This window comes from Marmota flaviventris, chromosome 3 (assembly GCF_047511675.1).
Source record: "Marmota flaviventris isolate mMarFla1 chromosome 3, mMarFla1.hap1, whole genome shotgun sequence".
NCBI classification, from domain to species: Eukaryota; Metazoa; Chordata; class Mammalia; order Rodentia; family Sciuridae; genus Marmota; species Marmota flaviventris.
Window position 1 is genome coordinate 103968910 of NC_092500.1, and position 21985 is coordinate 103990894.

The 21985-nt window shown below is 35.6% G+C and overlaps 1 protein-coding gene across 1 annotated transcript in view; it reads right to left on the reverse strand.

Moving 5' to 3' along the window:
• Adam9 (ADAM metallopeptidase domain 9) overlaps positions 1-21985 on the reverse strand; it is an 88523-nt gene that overhangs the window by 15708 nt on the left and 50830 nt on the right. Inside the window, exons 15-16 of the mRNA XM_027939358.2 lie at positions 13513-13618; positions 8252-8435 (exon numbers count right to left, since the gene is read on the reverse strand). Of these exons, the coding sequence (XP_027795159.2) occupies positions 8252-8435; positions 13513-13618 (290 nt within the window). The remainder of the gene's footprint in view (positions 1-8251; positions 8436-13512; positions 13619-21985) is intronic.

A 21985-nucleotide genomic window follows, 5' to 3' on the forward strand; every position in this document is an offset into this window, starting at 1 on the left:
AGAAGTATTTATAAAAGCAGATTAGATTAAATGCAGAAAAGTATTCAGCACTAAATTGTAAACAATATAAATCTCCATAATATCATTAAATAATTGCTATATCTAAAATGGAATATGGAATAAAGTAGGTTTTCCTATAATGACATGAAAGGCCTTTACCCTGTACCACTGAGTAAACACATTTCAGAATATTAAAGTCTAATCTATTTCTATTTTTTAAAGTGTGTAGGAGTGGAAGAGAGTATAAATATTTCTAAATGCCCAGACAGGGTGAGGACTGCACAGGTACACAACACAGTGATTACCCTAGAAAATGAGTTTGAAAAGGGGAAAACAAGTGGGACATCATCAGAGTGTCTTTGTTTTTTGTTTTAATACAATATTTTAAAATTTTTTTAATAATTAAAATATGATGTTCCAATTGTTTAATGTTTACCAAAGGAAGAAAGAATTTATATTGGGGCATAGAATAAAATCTAGTTATATTCAGATGCATAAAGCAAAATGTCACTGAGAAGGGCTGGGAAAAAATCTATTAGACAAAGTACAGTAAAAATATCAATTAAAGTAAATTTTAAGACAAAACATTAAAATATAACAAAGAAGCACTATAAATTAATAAAAGTTATAACCCACAACTAAATTATGATAATCAAGAAACTCTACCTCAGATATAGCATTTAGCACTCCTAGTATAAAAAAAAAAAATCTGTAACTATAAGAGAAAATGAAAACAGGAAGTGACTGAGTGACTTTAATATTCCTTTCTATAAATCTTTAACACTTTAAGAACAATAAATAAGAATGTGATAGACGTGAATATATAATTATCAAACACTACATGTTATAAGCAATAATACACTCATTTCAAATGCACTCAGAATAGTCATCAAAAAATGAACCTGGAGTCAACCCATTAACCCTGTGTCTCATTCCAAGCCCAAGCAAATGCCTGATGCCTTTAAAAGGCATAAAAATATGCCCAATTTCCAAAACCAAGAGTCAGTGTATTTTCATAAAAATTTTGCCTTTGCTTAAGCTAACATTTGGGGGGGGGGGGAGGCATGCTTTGATGGTCATGATTTTCAAACCAGGTAACCAGCACTTTGCTGTACTACTCCTAACCAAGTTGACACAACACTTGCAACATCACTTCTTTTTTTGTTGTTATTTTGTTTTGTTTTTGGTGCTGGGGATTGAACCCAGGGCCTTGTGCATGCAAGAAAGTACTCTACCAACTGAGCTATCTCCCCAGTCCATAACATCACTTCGAAAGAATGCGGTACCAGTTTCTTCTGCTTTTTCATTTAATATTAAAATATAAATATATGTGTGTGTGTATATATATACATATACACACATTATTAAAAAACATAAATATGCCACTTTTTTATCCATTCATCTACTGAAGGGGATCTAGGTTAGTTCCATAGTTTAGCTATTGTGAATTGTGCTGCTATAAACATTGATGTGGCTATGTCCCTGTAGTATGCTATTTTTAAGTCCTTTGGTTACAGGCCAAGGAGAGAGATAGCTAGGTCAAATGGTGGTTCCATTCCCAATTTTCCAAGAAATCTCCATACTGCTTTCCATATTGGCTGTACCAATTTGCAGTCCCACCAGCAGTGTATGAGTGTACCTTTTTCCCCACATAAGGAGGCTGATTCATATTGGGGTAGGGAGGGGGAGCATGGGAGGAATAGACAAACTCTAGATAGGGCAGAGGGGAAGAGGGGGGCATGGGGATAGAAATGATGGTGGAATGTAATGGACATTATTATCCAAAGTATATGTATGAAGACATGAATTGGTGTGAATATACTTTGTGTACAACCAGATATGAAAAAATATGAATTGTAATGCATTTCGTTTTCATATATAAATTTAAAAATTAATCAAAAAAAGAAAATGCAACAAAACATATATATATAATATAATATGATATAATATAATATATATGGTTAAAAAACAAATAGTGATGGAGGGTTTATAGCAGAAACAACTCCCTGACCCACTCTTATGTAATCTGTCAGTCAAAGAGTCCAGAGGCAACTGCTATTTCTTGTGATAATTACCTCTCTATTTTAAATTGATATTTTTCTTGATTTGTCTATTTTAGACATCATCAACTTACATCTTTTATGATAAATAAGAATTCAGCTTTCTTACACAAACCCCAATGATCCTCCTCTACCTTCTCAAAGTAAGTACTGTTTAATATTTACATCCTTAATACTGGGATATAACTGGGTCAATACATAACACCTCTCTATTCGTTGAGTAAGTTCAGAACCAGGGGAAAGACCTAGCTATCCCTCTCCTTGGCCTGTAACCAAAGACTAATAACAGGCAATTAAAGGATCATCTTTCTACCAACATAACATTTAACATGATGTAAGTACCCAGCAAGAATAGGCTTCCTAGTACTGCACCCAGAATTCAACCTATCTGCCTAGTCACAGGTTGCTCTGGAGAACTAAGGCCTCCCCGCAACAGAAACAGAGTCTGCCTTGCTAAGTGTACTGCATGGTTAAGAGAGCAGACCAAATGCACCCTCTGCAGGCAGGCAGATCTGAAAGGGGGTGGAGATTGGTGGGGGTTCTTGAGCCACCTGTGCCCAGTGTCTTCTCCTGAACTCACCAATTGGATCAACCACTTTGTCTCCCTTGGAGAGATATGAAGGAGTATCAGACTGAGGCCAGGAATGTTATTTTCATGGAAGTTCTACCACAAGGAAACATGAAAAGTTTAAGCAGAAACAATGTAGATTTCAAAACTAAGTACTATATTCCACTCTTCATACAGCCTTGTTTTTGACAACAAGTAAAGACTACCTTTCTTCTCAAAAACTGCCCTTTGTTGTAACCTCAGTATCTTCCTTTCAAACAATTTACCATGTCATTTTCTTTTCAAACTTCCCTTTCTCTAGAAACCTCCCTATAGGGTGATTTTGCTCCAATCTGAATTGATTGCTCTCCTGGCCCTGTACACCACTGTTGTATCTTGAAATTTCTCTTTAACATTATTCAGTTTCCTGGACTATAATTTTTTCTCTTCCTGTTTTACTTTCTCATTTGCTGGAACATTACTTCAGAAAGTGCCTAAGAAAGAATAAATAAAAGATAAATGTTCTGAGTATTTAAATGTGTGAAATATTTTTATTTTGTCCTCTAACATGATTAATAATTTAACTGTATACAAAATTCTAAGTTGAGAACCTTTCAGAAACATAAAAATATTTCTCCCCTATCTTCCAGAACTCAGTTCTAACCACCTTTCTTTACCTATGATCTATTTTTTATTTGTCTTTGTTTCTGTCTCTGGATGATTTTAGGATTATTCTTCACCAGTACTCTGGAATTTCACAATTGTCCACTTCACCTCTGTGTTCTTTATCTCTAAATTAGAGATTTAAATTAATTGAATTTAAAATTCTTAATTTATCTTCTCAGAATTTCACCTTTTCTTTCACACTTTCCATCTCTAATTTTTTGAGCAAGAATTGTCCAACTTCATGCAACAATCCACTTAAAGCCAGTTACAAGTGTATAAAAGACAACTGTGTACTATAGAAAGAACATGGGAGACAAGCATCTCCCAGTACAACAAAGTAGTATCTTCTGATGTCCTTCCTAAAATAGACAACTATCTATTGCTGCTTCATTGACAAGATATGAGAAGTAAGCTGAGGAGCCAGCCTCTCCCTTGTAGACCAAGTCTTCAGTTCCATGCTTCATCCCACTCAGCTATAACCAGTACTTCCAAATCATAAATCTGTCAGTTTAGTCAAGCTAAAAGGCAGTGTTCTTATGCACATCCTCTCTGTTTACATTTTAAGTTGTATGTTCACTACTGTTGAAATATTCTCCATCCTCTGGGTTTTTCAAATGTTCTTAAAATCTTTACTTATTATTGAGATCTCCTCGATTTCATGCTTTCGAGTTTATCCCTCATTTATTCATTTATCTTTTGGGCAGGCTTGGCAGAAAAGATAAACTAAAATTGCAATCTACCTATTTTTGCAGATTTTCTTCCAATTCATATTTTTACTCTGAACTTTATTTATTTATAGTAACTGATTGTGAGTTAATTTTATGTGTCAACTTGAGTAGGTCATGAGGTGCCTAGATATTCAGTCAAACATTATTCTGTATGTTTCTGCAAGGGACTTTGGATAATTTTCTAAAAATTCTTTTAGTTGTAGTTAGACACAATACCTCTTATTTTATTTATTTGTTTTTATATGGTGCTGAGGATAGAACCCAATGAATGCTTGTATGTGCTAGGCAAGTGCTCTACCGTTGAGCCACAACCCCAGCCCTGATTTTGGACAAATTTAACATTTAAATCAACAAACTGAGTAAAACAGCTCTACCTACTATGGGTGGACCTCATCCAATCCGCTGAAGACCCGAATAGAACCAAAATGCTGGTATCCCCAAATAATAGGAAATTCCTGTGAAATTATGTATATATACCACATTTTCTTTATCCATGAATCTATTAAAGGGCACTAAGGTTGGTTCCATAGCTTGGCTCTTGTGAATTGAGTTGCTATAAACATTGATGTGGCTACATCACTGTAGTATACTGACTTTAAGCCTTCTGGGTATATACCAACGAGTGGGATAACTGGGTCAAATGGTAGTTCCATTGCAAGTTTTCTGAGGAATCTCCAAACTGCTTTCCAGAGTGATTGTATCAACTTGCAGTCCCACCAGCAATGTATGAGTGTACCTTTTTCCCCACATCCTTGCCAACATTTATTGTTACTTGCATTCTTGATAATTGCCATTCTGACTAGAGTGAGATGGAATCTCAGTGTAGTTTTAATTCGCATTTCTCTAATTGCTAGAGATGTTGTCATCAGTTCCCTTCTAAGCAGAGGGCTACACAGCCACTGGGTACTCTGCACAGGTCCTAGGGTTACACTGCCTACTTCCCACATCACAACTGGCCTTTTAAGCTGTGCCTTGCAGCCCTTTTCTAGGATCTCTGGATTTTTCATTGCAAGAACAATCCTACCTATCCTGAGGGTGCTGGGAAGATGTGAGATCTGTCTTCCCCCACTACAAGGATAAGGTGTGTGTGCACAGAAGGAAATAAAGCCAAGAGAGAAGCACGGATGGAAGAGGTAGAAAGACCCAGAGGAACGTTATCTGAAATTCTCAATCCCAAAGCTCTTTTTCTGATCCTGTGGTTGAAACAATAAATTTCCTTTTATGCTTTAATCTAGTCTTAGCTGCATTTTTTTGTGAGATTTAAGAGTACTATCTACGACCACAGAGTAAAATTTTATGTATTCAAAAAAATCATCTAATCTTCCTTCAGAAGTACAAAAATATATTAACTAGGAAAAGAATATAGGAATATATCTATTACCAAACAGTGTTCACTTCAGGAATATAAGATTATAATTTAAAAATTAAAACTATATAAGTTAAACAAATTTTAGATATATCTTATAGAATGTAAAAGTAATGTTAGGAAATTCATTGATATAATCCAGCATACACCAATGGATCAGAGGAAAATCCTGATTATTACACTAGCTATCAAAAAAATTCTTATAAAATTTTAAATCTATTCTTTTATTTTTTCATTCTTACTAATTAGGATGAAAAAGATATTCCATTTAAATAATAAATACTTTCTGCCTTAAGGCACCAAAGTCACATATAATCTTGGAAGCTTAAGTACATTTTCAGTTAAGTCAGGGACACCATCATCATAATTATTTAAAATTATCTAAAAATTCTATCATTGCAGTTCAATGAGAAAAAAAAATTGAAACTGTAAATATCTGAAAGGAAAGAGCTTTTTTTTTTTTCATTTACAGATGATTACACTGTTTAACCTAGAAAATGCTAATGTAATCAACAACAAAAATACCTGACACTAAGTACATGGCTGCTAACAAAATAAATATATACAAATGAATGTTTCTTGGAATAGCAATAATAACAAGTCAAAAATATTAAACAAAATAACTTTTCTTAAAAGTGAAAACTGATAAGAAAATGAATAAATCAGAAAACCAATGGGAGGAAGGGAGCCTAGTCCTAAAACGGAAATGAAAACATCAAATATGTAGGAATAAAACTGCAATTTGTATTTGGGGTAAAAATGGGAGTTCATAACCCACTTGAATCAAATGTATGAAAGATGATATGTCATGAGCTTTGTAATGTTTTGAACAACCAATTAAAAAAAAAAACCTAATGAAAAAAATGAATGGACTTTATGACTAAATCTTTAAAAGAAGACCCCCCAAAATGGAGAGACATACCATGTTCTTCTATGGGAGACTCAATTATATAAGACGTCACTTTTCCCCATAACAAATGCATAAATTTAATGTCATCCCAACCAAAATTCCAAAGCACCTTTTTTATTTTTTGCACCTTGATAAAATGATCTCAAGTTCATCTGAAATGATAAATAAATGAAAATAGCCAAGAAACTATGAAAAAAGAATGAGGAGCAACTGTACTATTTTGCATATTAAAAATTCTTATAAAACTACTCAAAGTAAAACAAGGTGGCCTGCACACATGAGTAGTCAGACAAACCAAAGAACATGATGTAAAAAACAGAAACTGAACCCAAATAAACTAAAAATGTAATAAGTAATTCAAACAGCATTCCAAATTTAAAAAGAGATTAGAATCAAGGTTGTTAAGGTAAATGATAAACCATTCTGGAAAAAAAAAACTTGGAATAGCATTAATTTCTCTATGAATAAATGAAAAAGAATCCATGTCAACCTCAAACAAAAATGAAAGAGACAAGTATTAAAATAACAAAACAGTTTAGAAAACATAAGAGAATAAAAACCTTACAATATACTGAGAAAAGTCTATCAAAATATTAAAATAGGTAAATAAAGTTGGAAACCATAAAAGAAAGGAATAGTAGATTTGAGAAAATAAAAATTTAAACATGGCAAAAAGTTCTAAAATAAAAAGAAGCCAGCAGTAAACTGGAGGGATATATGTATATATCATTACATTTTACATAGTTAAATTTCTTCAAAATTATTAAGAAGCCAATTTTTAAGTAGTTGAAGAATATCAGCAGGCAAATCACGAAAGTATAAATACATTTATACAAATGAAAAAATTTAGCATCACCAATAAGAAGAAAGAGTAAAAGAAAAGAAATCATCATTGAAAGCTTTAAAATAATAACTGCTAACCTTGACTAAGGGATGGAAAATTTAAAATGCTTATAACATAATTGAATAGAAGATAATAAAAACTTTTCCAAATAGAAATGTGGCAAAACCATATCTAAAACCTTAAAAGTGTGCACACCATTATAGCAGTTTAACTTAGAAAACAATCAAGAATGTTTTGAAGTTTTTATTTCTAAAGCTGTAGCATTATTTATAATAGCTACAGCAGGCAAGTTTATAGCAAGGGTAGGCACAAAACCATGTGAGTCTTTTTCTAAGAAGTGAAAAACAGAATTGGAAATAGAAACAGTAGAAACTGAGGTAATCAGAGGGTCCACCCATCTGTCTTTATAATAGGCTACATAATTAGATAGCTATGTTCTCTCAATCACACTCCCTCCACCTCACCTTTCCCCTCCAGCTACACTCCTCCATGTGAGTTGGTTTCTTCATCTCATTTAACATTCCTACTCCCTCCTCTCTATTATTATGGCTGAAGCTTGCCACAGCCCTTCTAGCCCAAGTCCTACTTCATGACATCTCTCAAAAAATTCTTCCAGTGTCTGACCTACCCTTAACTTTCTTAATAACATTTTTTTAAAGGAATTTGGCACAGGTCATCTTCTCATATAAACGCACTGTCATGAGCTGGATAACTGGGCTCATAAAACCCAAACAGTAGAGTCAGCATAACAAGGAACATGAGCAGGGCAAGCACTATGACATTTCTGGTATGGAGGCACATGCTACTCACACATACATACACTCACATTCTGGAAATCACCTAAGTGTCCCAATAATAGAAAAACGGCTAATAAATAATAGCATATCAACAGTATATTGCCAAGTTAAAAATATTAGTTATATGACCCCAGTGAAGAAATATGGATAGTAAAATTATAGATGTTCTCAATTTTCTTCTTGGTGGCTTTGGATTTTGTAACATTTCTACAATAAATATAGATTTCTTTTATAATCATAAAAGAGCAGGCACTTACTTTGTATAATAGTTTTTACTTTGTATAATAGTTTTTTTTAATATTTTATTTTATAAACAGAAAATATTTTGATTACCTTTCCAGTATCACATTTTGTGCCTTCATTCACCATCCCTGGATCTGGAACATCTGATCCTAACTGGAAATCCACGCCCCAACATTTGGTGCCTCGACTAGGTGTTTGAATAATGGCAGGCACAATTCCAAATACAGGCATCTCTTGTACATTCTCACACTGAAGCTTTCCACACAAAGCATTTCTACAAAGTAAGAAAAAAAAAAAAAAAAAAAAAAGGAAACATAAAATGCATCCACTGTACAAACAAAAGATAATTACATATTTGTATGAAGCCAGAATTTGCTATTTGGCTGAAGGAAATCTCAACAGAGGAAGTATATAAGAGCAAGAGATGAAAAGCAACTATCTTCAAAAAAGGAAGGGAAGAGATAAATGGAAGCTAAGATGCAAATTATTAGGGTAACAAATGGTGCTAACACTCCTTTTCTCACTCCTAATCCCTCTTCATTGTCTATCTAGTGTTCAAAAGAGTCTAACTAGTAAGGATGTTTACAAAATGTGACACAGTGAGGGAGGAAACTCTAAAAAAGGACTCCACCCCTCTTTGCCTGGCTGACTCCTAACTTCTTTTTTTTTTAATATTTATTTTTTTAGTTTTAGGTGGACACAATAACTTAATTTTATTTTTTATGTGGTGCTGAGAATCGAACCCAGTGCCTCACGCATGCTAGGCAAGCACGCTACCACTTGAGCCACATCCCCAGCCCTGACTCCTAGCTTCTTAAAGATTCAATCCTTAATTTACTAACTTATTAATTTATTGACTTAATATTCAAAATCTATGAAGTTTTCCCTGGCTACCATTCACATTTAAAGGTTGTATAAGATAAATGTCCTTCCTATATACATTATATCCTGCATATTTCTAATATCAACTTTTATGACCCAGCATTGAAATTTCCTATTTTAACTGTCATTTGACCTAAGCACCTATCCTATTCTTGAATCTTTTCCATGATATTATTGCCAAGTCATCATAGGACATTTTTTCCCAATACTTCTAACTCACAACCTTCTGCAACTTCCCCCATTTTAGCTATTATGCACATTCTTACTCACTGAGTGAAAAATTTTTCTCCTACTATCCCTTCTCCATTGATTCCAGATCTTTCATAGGAGACCACACAAATATCTTCTTCTTTCAGGAGGTAGCTAATTGTGGACAATAGCTCCTAAATGCTTACTGCACAAGGGAAATATACTACTATTACTTTTCATGTAACACGGAACAAGGAAGTTCCCTTCTAATATGTTTCAGTTTGCCTCACTGCCTTTTTTTTTTTTTTTTTTTTTGAGATAGGTCTCACTAAGTTGATTAGGGTCTCACTAAGTTTCTGAGGCTGGCTCTGAACCTCCAATCCTCCTACCACAGCCTTTCCAGCTGCTGGGATTATAGGCTGCACCATAGTACCCGCCTGTCTTACTGCCTCTTGAAGCATGATACTCAGAATGGAACTTCATTTTTAGCTTGACAAGCAAAGAAAATGGAGCACTCTTTCATTTTATTCCAGATACTACATTTCCATTAAGCCTAAGATTATAGCAGCTTTTCCAGAATTTTTATTATCATAAGACAGCCCATATTATGTGCCTTCTTAACATAATGATCACTTATGAAGTATTTTTAACAGATGTATTTAACCCAAATCTAAGATTTTAGATTTCAATTCTCATTTAAAGAAAATTCAGTGAACAGATAAAAGTCAAGCAACACTGAAAGAAAATTATCAAACAAATCCAAAACATGGGCTTATTGGCACAGCCATTTCCACAGGTCAATGCCGTTGGAAATAAAAAAATTACAACAAAGGGGAATATTTTAGATTGAAAGTGACTTAAATGACATGACAACTAAATGCAACAGATGATCCTTGATTTGAGTCCTGATATGGAAAAATTGTCAGTGTGAAATACAATTTGAGGAAGACTAGGAAAATATGAACATTAACTAGATATAAGATATTTAAAAGCTGATCATTTTGCTAGAGGTGATATAGTATTGTGAATTGCCTTAAAGAACAGCAGTTGGTGTAGTTCAGTGGTAGAGAATATGCTTAGCATGCATAAGGCCCTGGGTTCAACCTTCAGCACCAAAACTATAGTAATTTAAAATAAACAAAATAACAAAAAGTTCAAAAGGATGATATTATCTATATACTGGAAAAAAAAGAGAAAAATAGCCCTTTCAGTCAAGGTGTTGCACATGGTTTATATATTTCTAAATATGAACCACATGTTTAGAATAGCAGTGTTTATGTTCAACATGAAACATGTGGTTCGTGTTTAGAAATATATGAACACATGAAAAGGAAAAAAATACTTCAAGGAAATATCTGGATGATAGAACCATATGTGATTATTCTTTAGATTTTTTTAGATTTTATATATTTTCTATGATGAGATTATAATAAAGATCATGATGAGGAGGAGGAGGAAGAGGAGGAGGAGGAGCACTACAATGACTCCGTACTGCCCTTAGTACTAATATTCAACACTCATTTAGTCTTCAAAACAACACTTAGAGGGCTGGGGTTGTGGCTCAGTAGTAGAGCACTTGCCTAGCACATGTGAAGCCCTGGGTTTGATCCTCAGCACCACATAAAAATAAATAAAATAAAGGTATTGTGTCCAACTACAACTAAATAAATATTTTTTTTAAAAACACTTAGAAATAAATACCAACATTATCCCCATTTTATAGGAGAAAAAAATGAAGGATGAAAGGGAAGTGAATTGTTTAAAGTCTCTGAGATGTTAAGAAGTTGAACCAGGATTCAAACTCAAAGGGTCTAACTTCAAATGTGTATTCAGAGTAACTATAGTACCATTATATTACTATTATAAAATTTTTCTCAAATTAGCTACTCAGTAATTTATAAGTTTGACAAGTATAGCTTCCATATTTTCAATGAGAGTTATAAAAATAAGAAACCAAACTAGGCTATAAATAAGGATATGATATGTCTACCAAGTTCTCTCCAAGTTTGCATGAATCCACTTATCCTTAAACACTAATCTTTTTTTTTTTTTTTTGAGAGAGAGAGAGAGAGAGAGAAGAGAGAAGAGAGAGAGAGAAAGAGAGAGAAGAATTTTTTTAATATTTATTTTTCAGTTTTTGGTGGACACAACATCTTTATTTTACTTTTATGTGGTGCTGAGGATCGAACCCAGCACCGCACATGCCAGTCGAGCGCGTTACCGCTTGAGCCACATCCCCAGCCCTAAACACTAATCTTTATCCCTTTATACTAATTCTTCACCAACACTAATCCGTACCTTCATTCATTAGTTAATTCAACAAACCTTATTAGGCACTGTGTTCCAGGCATTATGTTAAACACTAATGATAAAATGTGTCATCTGACCTTACAATTTAGTGAGGATGAGTGATAAGCAAGTAGTCACATACAGAACTAAAATGGTGGCAAATATTACAAAAGAATATTCCAGAGATCATGATGTAAGTTTGGTAATAGTAAAAGGATTAATTCATCAAGAAGACATAATCCTCAATGTGCATGCACTCAATAACAAATTCAAACCATACACAATAAAAATTTTAAAACTAAAAAGAAAACAGACAAATTCATAATCATAACATGAGTCTAGCATGCCTCTCTCAGAAACTGAAGGAGCAAACAGATAAAAAAACAAACCTCCCAAAAGACATGGAAATTTCAACTATTGATTAATTTGATATTAACAGAATAATGAATCTGGAAACCCTGCAGAATACTCTGGTTTTTAATTGCACATGGCACATTCACCCAAATAAACCACATATACAGGGCAACAATGCATATCTCAATAAATTCTGAATGGGATTAAATTAGAAATCAAAATCAAGAAGATAATCAGAATATTACCAATTGTTTAGAAATTAAGTAACACATTTCAACCTACAAGTCAAAGGAAAAATCACAATGCAAATTAGAAAATATTTTGAACAGTAATGAAAATACAACATATCAAATTCTATGAAAAAAAGATATATAGCATTAAGAATATGTGTAAGTATGATATTTGACCCTGTTAAGAAACTGGAGGAAGTCATCCTTAAAGAAACTATACTTGAACTGAGATTGGGAAGATAAACAGAATTAACCAAGCTAAGAAATGGTATATGCAAGAGGTCCTGTGGCAAAAAGGCACTTATAGGACAGTATGGCTGAAGCATTTCACAGATGTGGCAAATGAAGCCACAGAAAATACATACATACATACATACGTACGTACGTACATACATACATACATACATACATACATACATACATAGCAGATGAAGGACTTACCTTATGGTAAGGAAAGAGGTTTTTTCAAGAATGAGAAATGAATGCTACTGAAAGGTCAAGTACCATGAAGACTTAAAAGTATCTGTTGGATTTGCCATGTGGAAGTCAGTGCTATTTCTTCCTAGGAAACACTGTCTCACTACAAGTTTCTTAATCTAACTGGGGGGTTTAGGAGGTGGAGTGGGTAGAAGAAAGCATGATATTACAAATTAATTCCCATTAAATAAAATGTCAGTGTGAGTAGAGACAGTGTACAGAAATTAAAACAGAGGAAAGACATTGAAATTAGTGAACATATATGGGTTGAGATGGATGACTTTGTTCTCATTTGTAAGTTTTTAATGTTATTAATATTTTTACAATAAGTAAATGTTAATCATAAAAATAAAAAGTTTTAATCCACAATTTTAAAATTATGTAGAGCCAGAATAAAATAATGAACTCCAGAATTAATTCTGCAAATACCCTTTACCTTGGGATTTGGAAATTTAATCTAATATTGAAAGGAAAAAGAAAAGGGTGTTTAGTTGGGATTCTTATTGTTGATCTAGGATAAACAAAGTAAGAATCTAAAACTTATTAGGTTTGAGACAGTTAATGTTGAAAGAAATGAATTATTTTACCAGTTTTGTCCCTAACACCAGAGACTGTCTGAAGCCTTGTATTGTAAAACATTAATTTCGAAGGTTAGGTAAAGGAGGAGAAGGCTGGCATGATAGCATAACCTGCCACCCCAGCATCTGGGAGGGGAGGCAGAGGCAGGAGATTCACTTTTCAAGACCACCTGGGCAATACAGTGAAAACCCATCACAAAAAAGAAAAGAAAATGTATAAAATTTTTAAAATACATAGAAAGCGAGAAAGTCAGCAGTTGCTAGGAGCTGTGGCAAGAACTTGTCACAGAGGACACTAGAGAAGACTGGTCTTATCATCTTCACAATGCTCTAGGACCTGACCTCCACTTACCCAGTGGCACACTTCTTGTATTCATTGCCAGAGAAACCACAATTGCCAAATCTGTCACCTTTAGAATTCACTTCAATGAAACAATCTCTTGGGGCAGCCTTGGCTTCTGTAACATTGAACATTTAAAAGAGAAAAAAAAAAGTTATAGTAATTTAACTCAAAAATAAAACTATTCCCTTTGACAGTCCATACACTGGATGAACTGCCTCCACACCTCTGAAAACAAGATTTAGCCCTTACAGATAAAAAATTTTTGTTCCATATTTCATATATAACAACAAATGTAAAAATAAAGCCAGTTTCAAGCACTCAAGTCCTATAAGAAAATACCATTAAACAAGGGCTGGGGATGTGGCTCAAGCGGTAGCACGCTCGCCTGGCATGGCATGCGTGCGGCCCGGGTTCGATCCTCAGCACCACATACAAACAAAGATGTTGTGTCCGACGAGAACTAAAAAATAAATATTAAAAGATTCTCTCTCTCTCTCTCTCTCTCTAAAAAAAAGAAAATATCATTAAACAAGAAATTATCATTTAAAGTCAATGCACAGTATGGTGCCATCTCAGCATATTCCTTCTCACTGCTCTCATGTACACATTTTGTACCCCTGATTAGATCAGCTAGGGGGACCTGGTGAAAATACTGCCTATCATTTTTCCAGTTACCACTTTATGGATATTGAGTTTAGATATTTCTGTTAAATAGATGAATTGACAAACACCTATAATAGATGACAAAGTACCAATCCATTCTTATTTTCTTAAATTTTACATATCACTTAATATTCAACTTTTCTACCTAATTATATATGCCTAAAAAATAAGTTCTTTGGAAGTATTTATTTTCTTTAGAAGTATTTTCAAGCCAAAATGCCAGTACTTCCTCCTTAATTAAAGGAAGTTCACTTGCTTATCATACACATCTGATACTAGGCCACTTGGTTTTAAAGAAAATGAACATGGAGAAGAAAGAGATAAAGCAAAAAAGAAGCAGGGGATCAAATAAAATGAAAAACAAATACAGAAACCTTTACTGGAAAAATGAGATGAAACATGTTAACATCCCCAATCAAGCTCTTATACAAACAGAAATAACTATAAAAATTCCAGATGATATGTAAAGGAAAAAAATAACTATAGTTCCCTAAGCCCTAGACATTTTTTGCAAACCTCTATGAAAGCAATATATTTGCTAAATAATAGTACTTACCTCATCAAAATGACTATCTGTAATTACTTTTGTAATAACCTGCCCATTCCTACAAAATACATCAGAAGCTGACAGATTTCTTCACCCTATACCATGACCTGGCATAGATAAGTCCCATTTATTTATTAGTCTTCCTCAGTCTCTATCTGACCCACTGTAAGACAAGGGATATAGGAGAAACCAGAGAGAGCAGGAATTGCAAGGGAACAGATAGATGAGAATGGGGAACACGAGGATAAGAGAATAATGTCTATAAAATGAGCTCACTGTGCTGATCTTCCTGCAGTCCTGCCTGGCCTGAGCAGACAGGATATGTCACATTCCTCCCAAAAATGGGGGTGGGGTCCTGGCAGTCAGTGTAGGTAATGAATGATGGGGTTTGAGATGATGAGGACTGGTTATCAAAGAAAAGACAATGGGTTGCTAAAAGTTAACCTCAGGGGTCACACTGCCCAGCACAGTGGGTTGCTAAGGATTAACCCCTGTGCACCTGCTCCCTCCTGCCCTTAGGCTTGTACATGGAGAAGAAAGAGAAGGCAAGGATTAAAAGGGGGATTCTGAAGTCTACAAAAGTGCAAGACACACCCCCTCCACGATACCCAGCTCTGGGCCCCCTTCTCTTCAGAGAAGACTGTTATTATCTCTTTTCTTAATCTTTTAATCTTCAACACTGGGAGAACAAGGACCTGTTCCTGATCTCCAAGACCGGTATCAAAATCTAGACAAAATCAACAACTCTAAATTCAGAGAAATCTTAACTAAATAACAGAAATAAAAATAGAAATATATTCAGGCACAGTGGCACACACCTGAATCCCAGCATTCAGGAGACTGAGGCAGGAGGATCACTAGTTCAAAGCTAGCCTCAGCAATTTAGTGAGGCCCTAAGTAACTCAGGGAGACCCTGTCTCTAAATAAAATACAAAAAGGACTGGGGGAGTGGTTCAGTGGTTAAGTGCCCCTGGGTTCAATCCACCATACCCAAAACAAAACAAAACAAACAAAAAAAAAAACAAAAAAAAACCCCAGATACAGAAATATCAAAGTAAAGACTGGTCCCTCCTTTCTTCCTCCTTTCCTCTTCCCCTCCTTGTTTCCTGCCTCCCTTCCTTTCTTCTTTCTTTCTTTACTTCCTCTGTCTTCCCTTCTCTCTACCTTTTTCCCTCCCTGCCTGTTTGCTTTCCTTCCTTTCTTCCTCCATCCATTCTTTCCCCTCTTCCTTCATACATTAAATATATATTAAACACCTATTAAGTATCTCACACCTTGATGGGTAATGAATATAGTTTACCAGGAAGAAAACAGAAAAATCCCTCTGTTAGTAGTTGTCTGTTCTCTTTCTTAATTAAAGGGAAGCCTCTCCAAATATATGACGAATATCATATTCCCTTTATGGTTGCTGTTCTTATTGACTCAAAACAAAAAAAGGAAGAAGATGAGAAAACAGAATTCTAGAATAGTTTCGGTATCAATCATCACTGCCAATTTATAAACCACAGATATCTGCTGAAAAGCAACTTCTCCCTGAGCAGCCTCAACCATCTGAAGCCAATACAGGAAACAAGGATTCTGCACAATGCAGATTATCGCTCTGAGAACACTGATAACACTAATGTGGAATAAAAAATAAAGCTCACTAAATGTGCTGAATGTCTCAATGTAAAGTCTCCATGGTTTCTCACCTGAACTACCCAATGTCCTTTCTCTGCTCCTCTAAATGATTTTCCATAGTGTTGCTACAGAAATCTCAAAAGCAAATCATATCATGGCATTTCCCCACTTAAATTTCATTATTCTCCCATCATCTGGGGCATAAAAACCTCATTATGAACCTCATGACTCTTTGCTAGTGGAAGCAAGCTCTTCACCCCCAGTGGAAGAGACCACTATACTCTCTGTGGAAACAGCCTCTCCACACCATGGGAGAGGTGATTGCCTGCGGAAACTCCCCTGAAGAAACTGCCATGCAATGCTATTCCAATTTTCCTCTGGACCCATCCCCAACTTCCCTCTCTGCTTATAGACCTGTAACTACACTCCAATCAAAACAAACCCCGACAGGTAAACTATAAAATATGACCCATGGGGAGGTTCACAATACTCCAAATGGACCCCAAGAGCATGTGTGGGATGGGATATCAAGGGCATAGGATAATGGTGGAAGAAACATAAAAGTGGATTAGGCTGAATTTATTAGCAAGAACTCATACAGCAGAGATTCTATACTTAGTGTTTCTACTCCGAGTTAGAAAGGGCTCTTAACAGTTTACCTGGAGGGTTGGCTAAACACTGAACACGGTGGTTGGTTAAACACTGAACAAAGAAGCAGAGGACCATGACCTGATTTAAACATGTATGCAGAAAAGAAATGTCTGAGTGAAAAAAAGGCCAGTCCCTTTGGGAAAAATTCTAGTACACAGGCAAAAATTTATACTATTAATCATTATCTTAGCCATTTCCAAAGGAATGACTTTCACCAAAGTAACTGTATTATGTACTGAATGTCTGTGTACTCCAGATTTCATATGTTGAAGTCTTAAGTCCCAGTGAAATGAGATTTGGAGATGAGTCTTTTAGGAGACGTTAGATAAGGTCACAGGTGGGTCTCTCATTATAGTACCAGTGACCTTATAAGGAGGAGGAGAGACATCTCTTTTTCCCACCACCATATGAAGGTGGCCATCTGCAAGCCAGAAAGAAAGCCTTCACTGGGAGCCAAATCAGCTGGTACCTTGGACTTCCAAGTCTCCAGAACTGTGAAAAACAAATGTCTATTGTTTAAGCCACCCTGTCCATGATATATTGTTATAGCAGTCTGCTATACTTTCAATATTTGTCTCCTTCAAAACTCATACTGAAATGGAATTATAACTGCAGCAGTATTAAGAGGTGGTACCTTTTGTGATTAGGCCATAAGGACTCTGCCCACATGATGGGATGAATGCCAGTATAAATGGGTGTATTAGGTCCCTGTTTTGTTTCCTGCCCTTCTGCCTTCCACCATATGGTGAAATGGCAACATAGCCCTCACCTGATGCTGGTAACTTGATATTGGACTGTCCAGCCTTCAGAAGTGTAAGCCAATATATTTGTGTTCATTTTAAATTTCCAAGACTGTGGTATATTATTACAGAAACACAAAACAGACTGACCCTTACACAAAATCAATCAGACTAAGATTTGATGCACTAGGGAAAAGGAAACAAACAGACTCTTTGGCAACATAGCCACTGTATCTACAGTGACACTAACTAACACAAAATATCACTGTGGTCCACTACAGTAGGGGCTTGTGGAGGTCAAGTGATAAATGGAATTTTAGCTAAGGTCCATCTCATAGTAGGGTCAGTGAGTCCCCAAATCCATTTTGCATTTTTTCTTATAGCTCCAGAATACATAATTGTAATACATGCACTCAGCAAATGGCAGAATCCCTATATTGGTTTCCTGACAGTTATTATGGTGGAAAAGGCCAGGTGGAATTTACTAGAACACTTCTACCTTGGAAAATAGTAAACTAAAAGCTATACCACATTCCTGGAGGGATTGTGGAGATCAGTGTCACCTTAAGAACCTAAAAGATAGGGGTACTGACTCACCACACTTACATTCAACTCACCTATTTGGCCTATAAATAAAGGCAAATAGTTCTTGGACAATGACAGAAGATCACCTAAGCTTAATCCAGTGATGACTCCAACTGTAGCTGTTGTACCACATGCGATTCATTCTTTGAGCAAATTAACACATTCCCTGATACCTGGCTTGCAGCTGTGAACTGACAAATGCTTTAATTCTCAGGCCCATCTACATGGCCTACCAGAAGCAGAATGCTGTCAGATGTCAAGGCAGAAATACAACCTTCACTATCTTACTTCAGGAGTATATCAACTCTTCAGCCTTACCTATGTCATTATGTACTTTGAGGGCCATGATTGCCTTTCACTTCCAAAATAATATCACTCCACTCTCTTACAATGAAAATATATGTTCACTGAAACTAGTCAGAAAAAAAGTAGCAAACACTATAGACATTGGTAAGATCTACATGATGGAGGATAAGAAATAAACCTGATGAAAATCCAGGAATCTTCTATCTCAATGACATTACTAGGGTATGAGAAATGTTAAAATATCTCTTCTAAAATAAGAGTAGATCCCTATTTCTCAACATGCACAAAAGTCAACTCAAAATGCACCAACTAGGAATTAGACCAGAGACTATGCAACTCCTAAAAGAAACAAGGGTGGGGGTGCTGGGGTTGTGGCTCAGCGGTAGAGCGCTTGCCTAGTATGTGTGACGCCCTAGGTTCGATTCTCAGCACCACATATAAATAAGTTTAAAAAAATTCATCAACAACTAATAAAAATATTTAAAAAAAAGAAACAAGGGTCAGCATTCCAACATACAGGCTTAAGCAACAACATCCTCAATGACTCCTAAAGCTCAGGAAATAATATCAAGGATTAATAAATGGCATAGCATCAAATTAGAAAGCTTCTGCACAGAAAAGGAAACAAGAATGTGAAGAGAGAGCCTACAGAATGGAAGAAAATTTTTGCTAGCTACTCTTATGACAGGATTAATATAAAATATTAATATAGATAAAATATAAAGAAGTCAAAACTTACTGCCAAAAAAACAAGGAACCAATTAATAAGTTAGAAAATAAATGAAACAGATACTTCTCAAAAGAAGAAATACAAAACAAATGGCCAACAAATATATCAAAAATGTTCAACATTTTTAGCAATTAGAGAAATGAAAATAAAAACTACACTGAGATTTCATCTCATTCCAGTTAAAATGGCAGCCATGGAAAATACAAACAATAATAAATGCTAGAGAGGATGTGGGGGAAAAGAACACTGTTACAGTGTTGGAAAGATATGGAAATCAGTACCGAGGTTCCTCAAAAGATTAGACATGAAACCACCATGTGACCCAATTATACCATCCTCAGTATTTATCCAAAGGAATTAAAGTCAGCATACTATAGCAACACTTGCATCCCTATATTTACAGCAGAACAATTCAAAACAAACTATGGAACAAGGCTAGGTGACCTCAACGGATGAAAGGATAAAGAAAATGTGGCACATAATAGAGTTCTATTCAGCCATAAAGAACACTGAAATTATGACATCTGTAGGAAAATGGATGGAATAATGAGAGTATTATGTTAAGGGAAATAGGTCAAACTCAGAAAGTCAAGGATCATTATGTTTTCTCTCATATGTAAAAGCTAGAGAGGAAAAAGGAAGGAGAGAGATCTCAGGAAAATTGAAGGTAGACCAGTATATTAGAGGAAAAGGATCATGAGGAAGAAGGTAGAGAAAGAGGAAATACTGGGGAACAATATTGAGCACATTTTATTGTTATGTCATGCTCATGTACAAATATGCAACAACAAATCCCACTACTATATATAATTATAATGCACCAGTAAAAAAAAAAAAAAAAGGAGGGGGGGAATAGATATTCTTTCTAAAAGAGAAATTGTTGTTTTTTATCACTCCCATAATCCAAAGAGGGGTACAACACTTATCGATCCTCAGTAGGATTTGAAGGTAATATGCAGTCATGCACCACATAATGATGCTTCAGTCCACAACAGACGACATATACAATGATGGTTCCATTTATCATCTAGTGATTTCACAGTCATCTTAGGTTATATAAATACACTTCTATAATATCCACACAATGATGAAACCACCTAACGATGCATTTCTCAGAATATATCCCTTTCATTAAGTGACACACGACTGTATTCCCCATTTGGTGATATTACTCTGCACCATTTATCCAGTGACCTAAAAACCTGCTAACTTGGGGACACAAACAGAATATTCTGCAACAGGCTCAGGATGCCATGCAAGATTCTCTGCCAACTGGGCAGATAAAACAGTGCTTGGAGTTTCAGTGGCAGATAAAAATGCTACTTGGAGCCTTTGCCAATTCCCTATAGGAGAATGGCAGCGCAAGTCTTTAGGATTTTGGAGTGAAGTTCGGCTATCCTTTGTGGTTAACTACTCTCCTTTTGAGAAATGGTCCTTGTTCTACTACTGAACCTTAAGTAGTCACTGAGTTGAATGGTAACTTGGTGACTGTGAAGTGGGTGAGAACTGACAAACCAACTTATAAAGTTGGGCAACACTCCACCCTGAAATGGAAGTGGTATATATAAGACTGAACCCAAGCAGGCACCAAAGGCTCATGAAGTGACCCAAGTGACCCAAATGCCCATAGTCCCTACTCCTGCTACACAGCATTCTCTCTCCTAGCCAGAACCTATGCCCTCATGAGGAATTCTTTACACTGAGTTGACAGAGGCAGGAAGAGAAGAATAAGGCCTCTTTTGCAGATGGTTCTGCACAATAGGCAGAACCCAAAAGTGGACAGGTATGGCATTACAGTCCTTTTCTAGGACATCCCTGTAATTCACCTGGTTTTTTACTTTGTTTTCAAGGAGAAATGGCCAGAAACATGATTACAAACCAAGTGATGGGCTGTGGCCAATGGTTTTAATAATCAAATAGATAGGATGGATCACTCTGTGGATTGCAGACAGCCTCTTTCCCTAGCATTCCTTCTCATCATCCAAATATCTCATAAAATAACCAAGGTTGCAGGGTTGGAGGTCATTCATGGGATCAGAAACATGAACTCCACTCAACGATTGATATGACTGCAGCCAGTGCTAAGTGCCCAATCTGCTGGCAGCTAAGACCACTGAGTTCACAAAGTGGCACCATTTCTAGGGGTAATCATCCAGCTACCTGGTGGCAGGGTGATTACACTACACTGTTCCGTTTTTATAATGGAAGGGGCAGTGTTTTGTTCTTACTAGAATAGAGACTCTTCAAGTAGATATTTTTTCCCCTGTACTGGGGATTAAATATGGAGGTATTCCACCACTTAGCTACATTCTTAGCCCTTTTTATTTTTTACATTGAGACAGGGTCTCACTAGGTTGACTAGGGTAGTCTTGAACTTGTGATCTTCCTGTCTCAGGTTTCCAAGTAATGGGATAACAGGAGTACACTACTGCACCTGGCTTGGATGTGGATTTTTTATCCCTACATACAATGTTTTTGCCAGAATTACCTTCTGTGGAGCTACAGAATTCCTTATCCACCATTGTGGTATTCCACACATCACCACGGGCAAGTGGTTAATCATTTACAGTTCAATTAGTGGTAAGTATATAGAAAGCTAGCCAAATCAGAAAGAGACAGAAACAGAAACCACAAAGAATC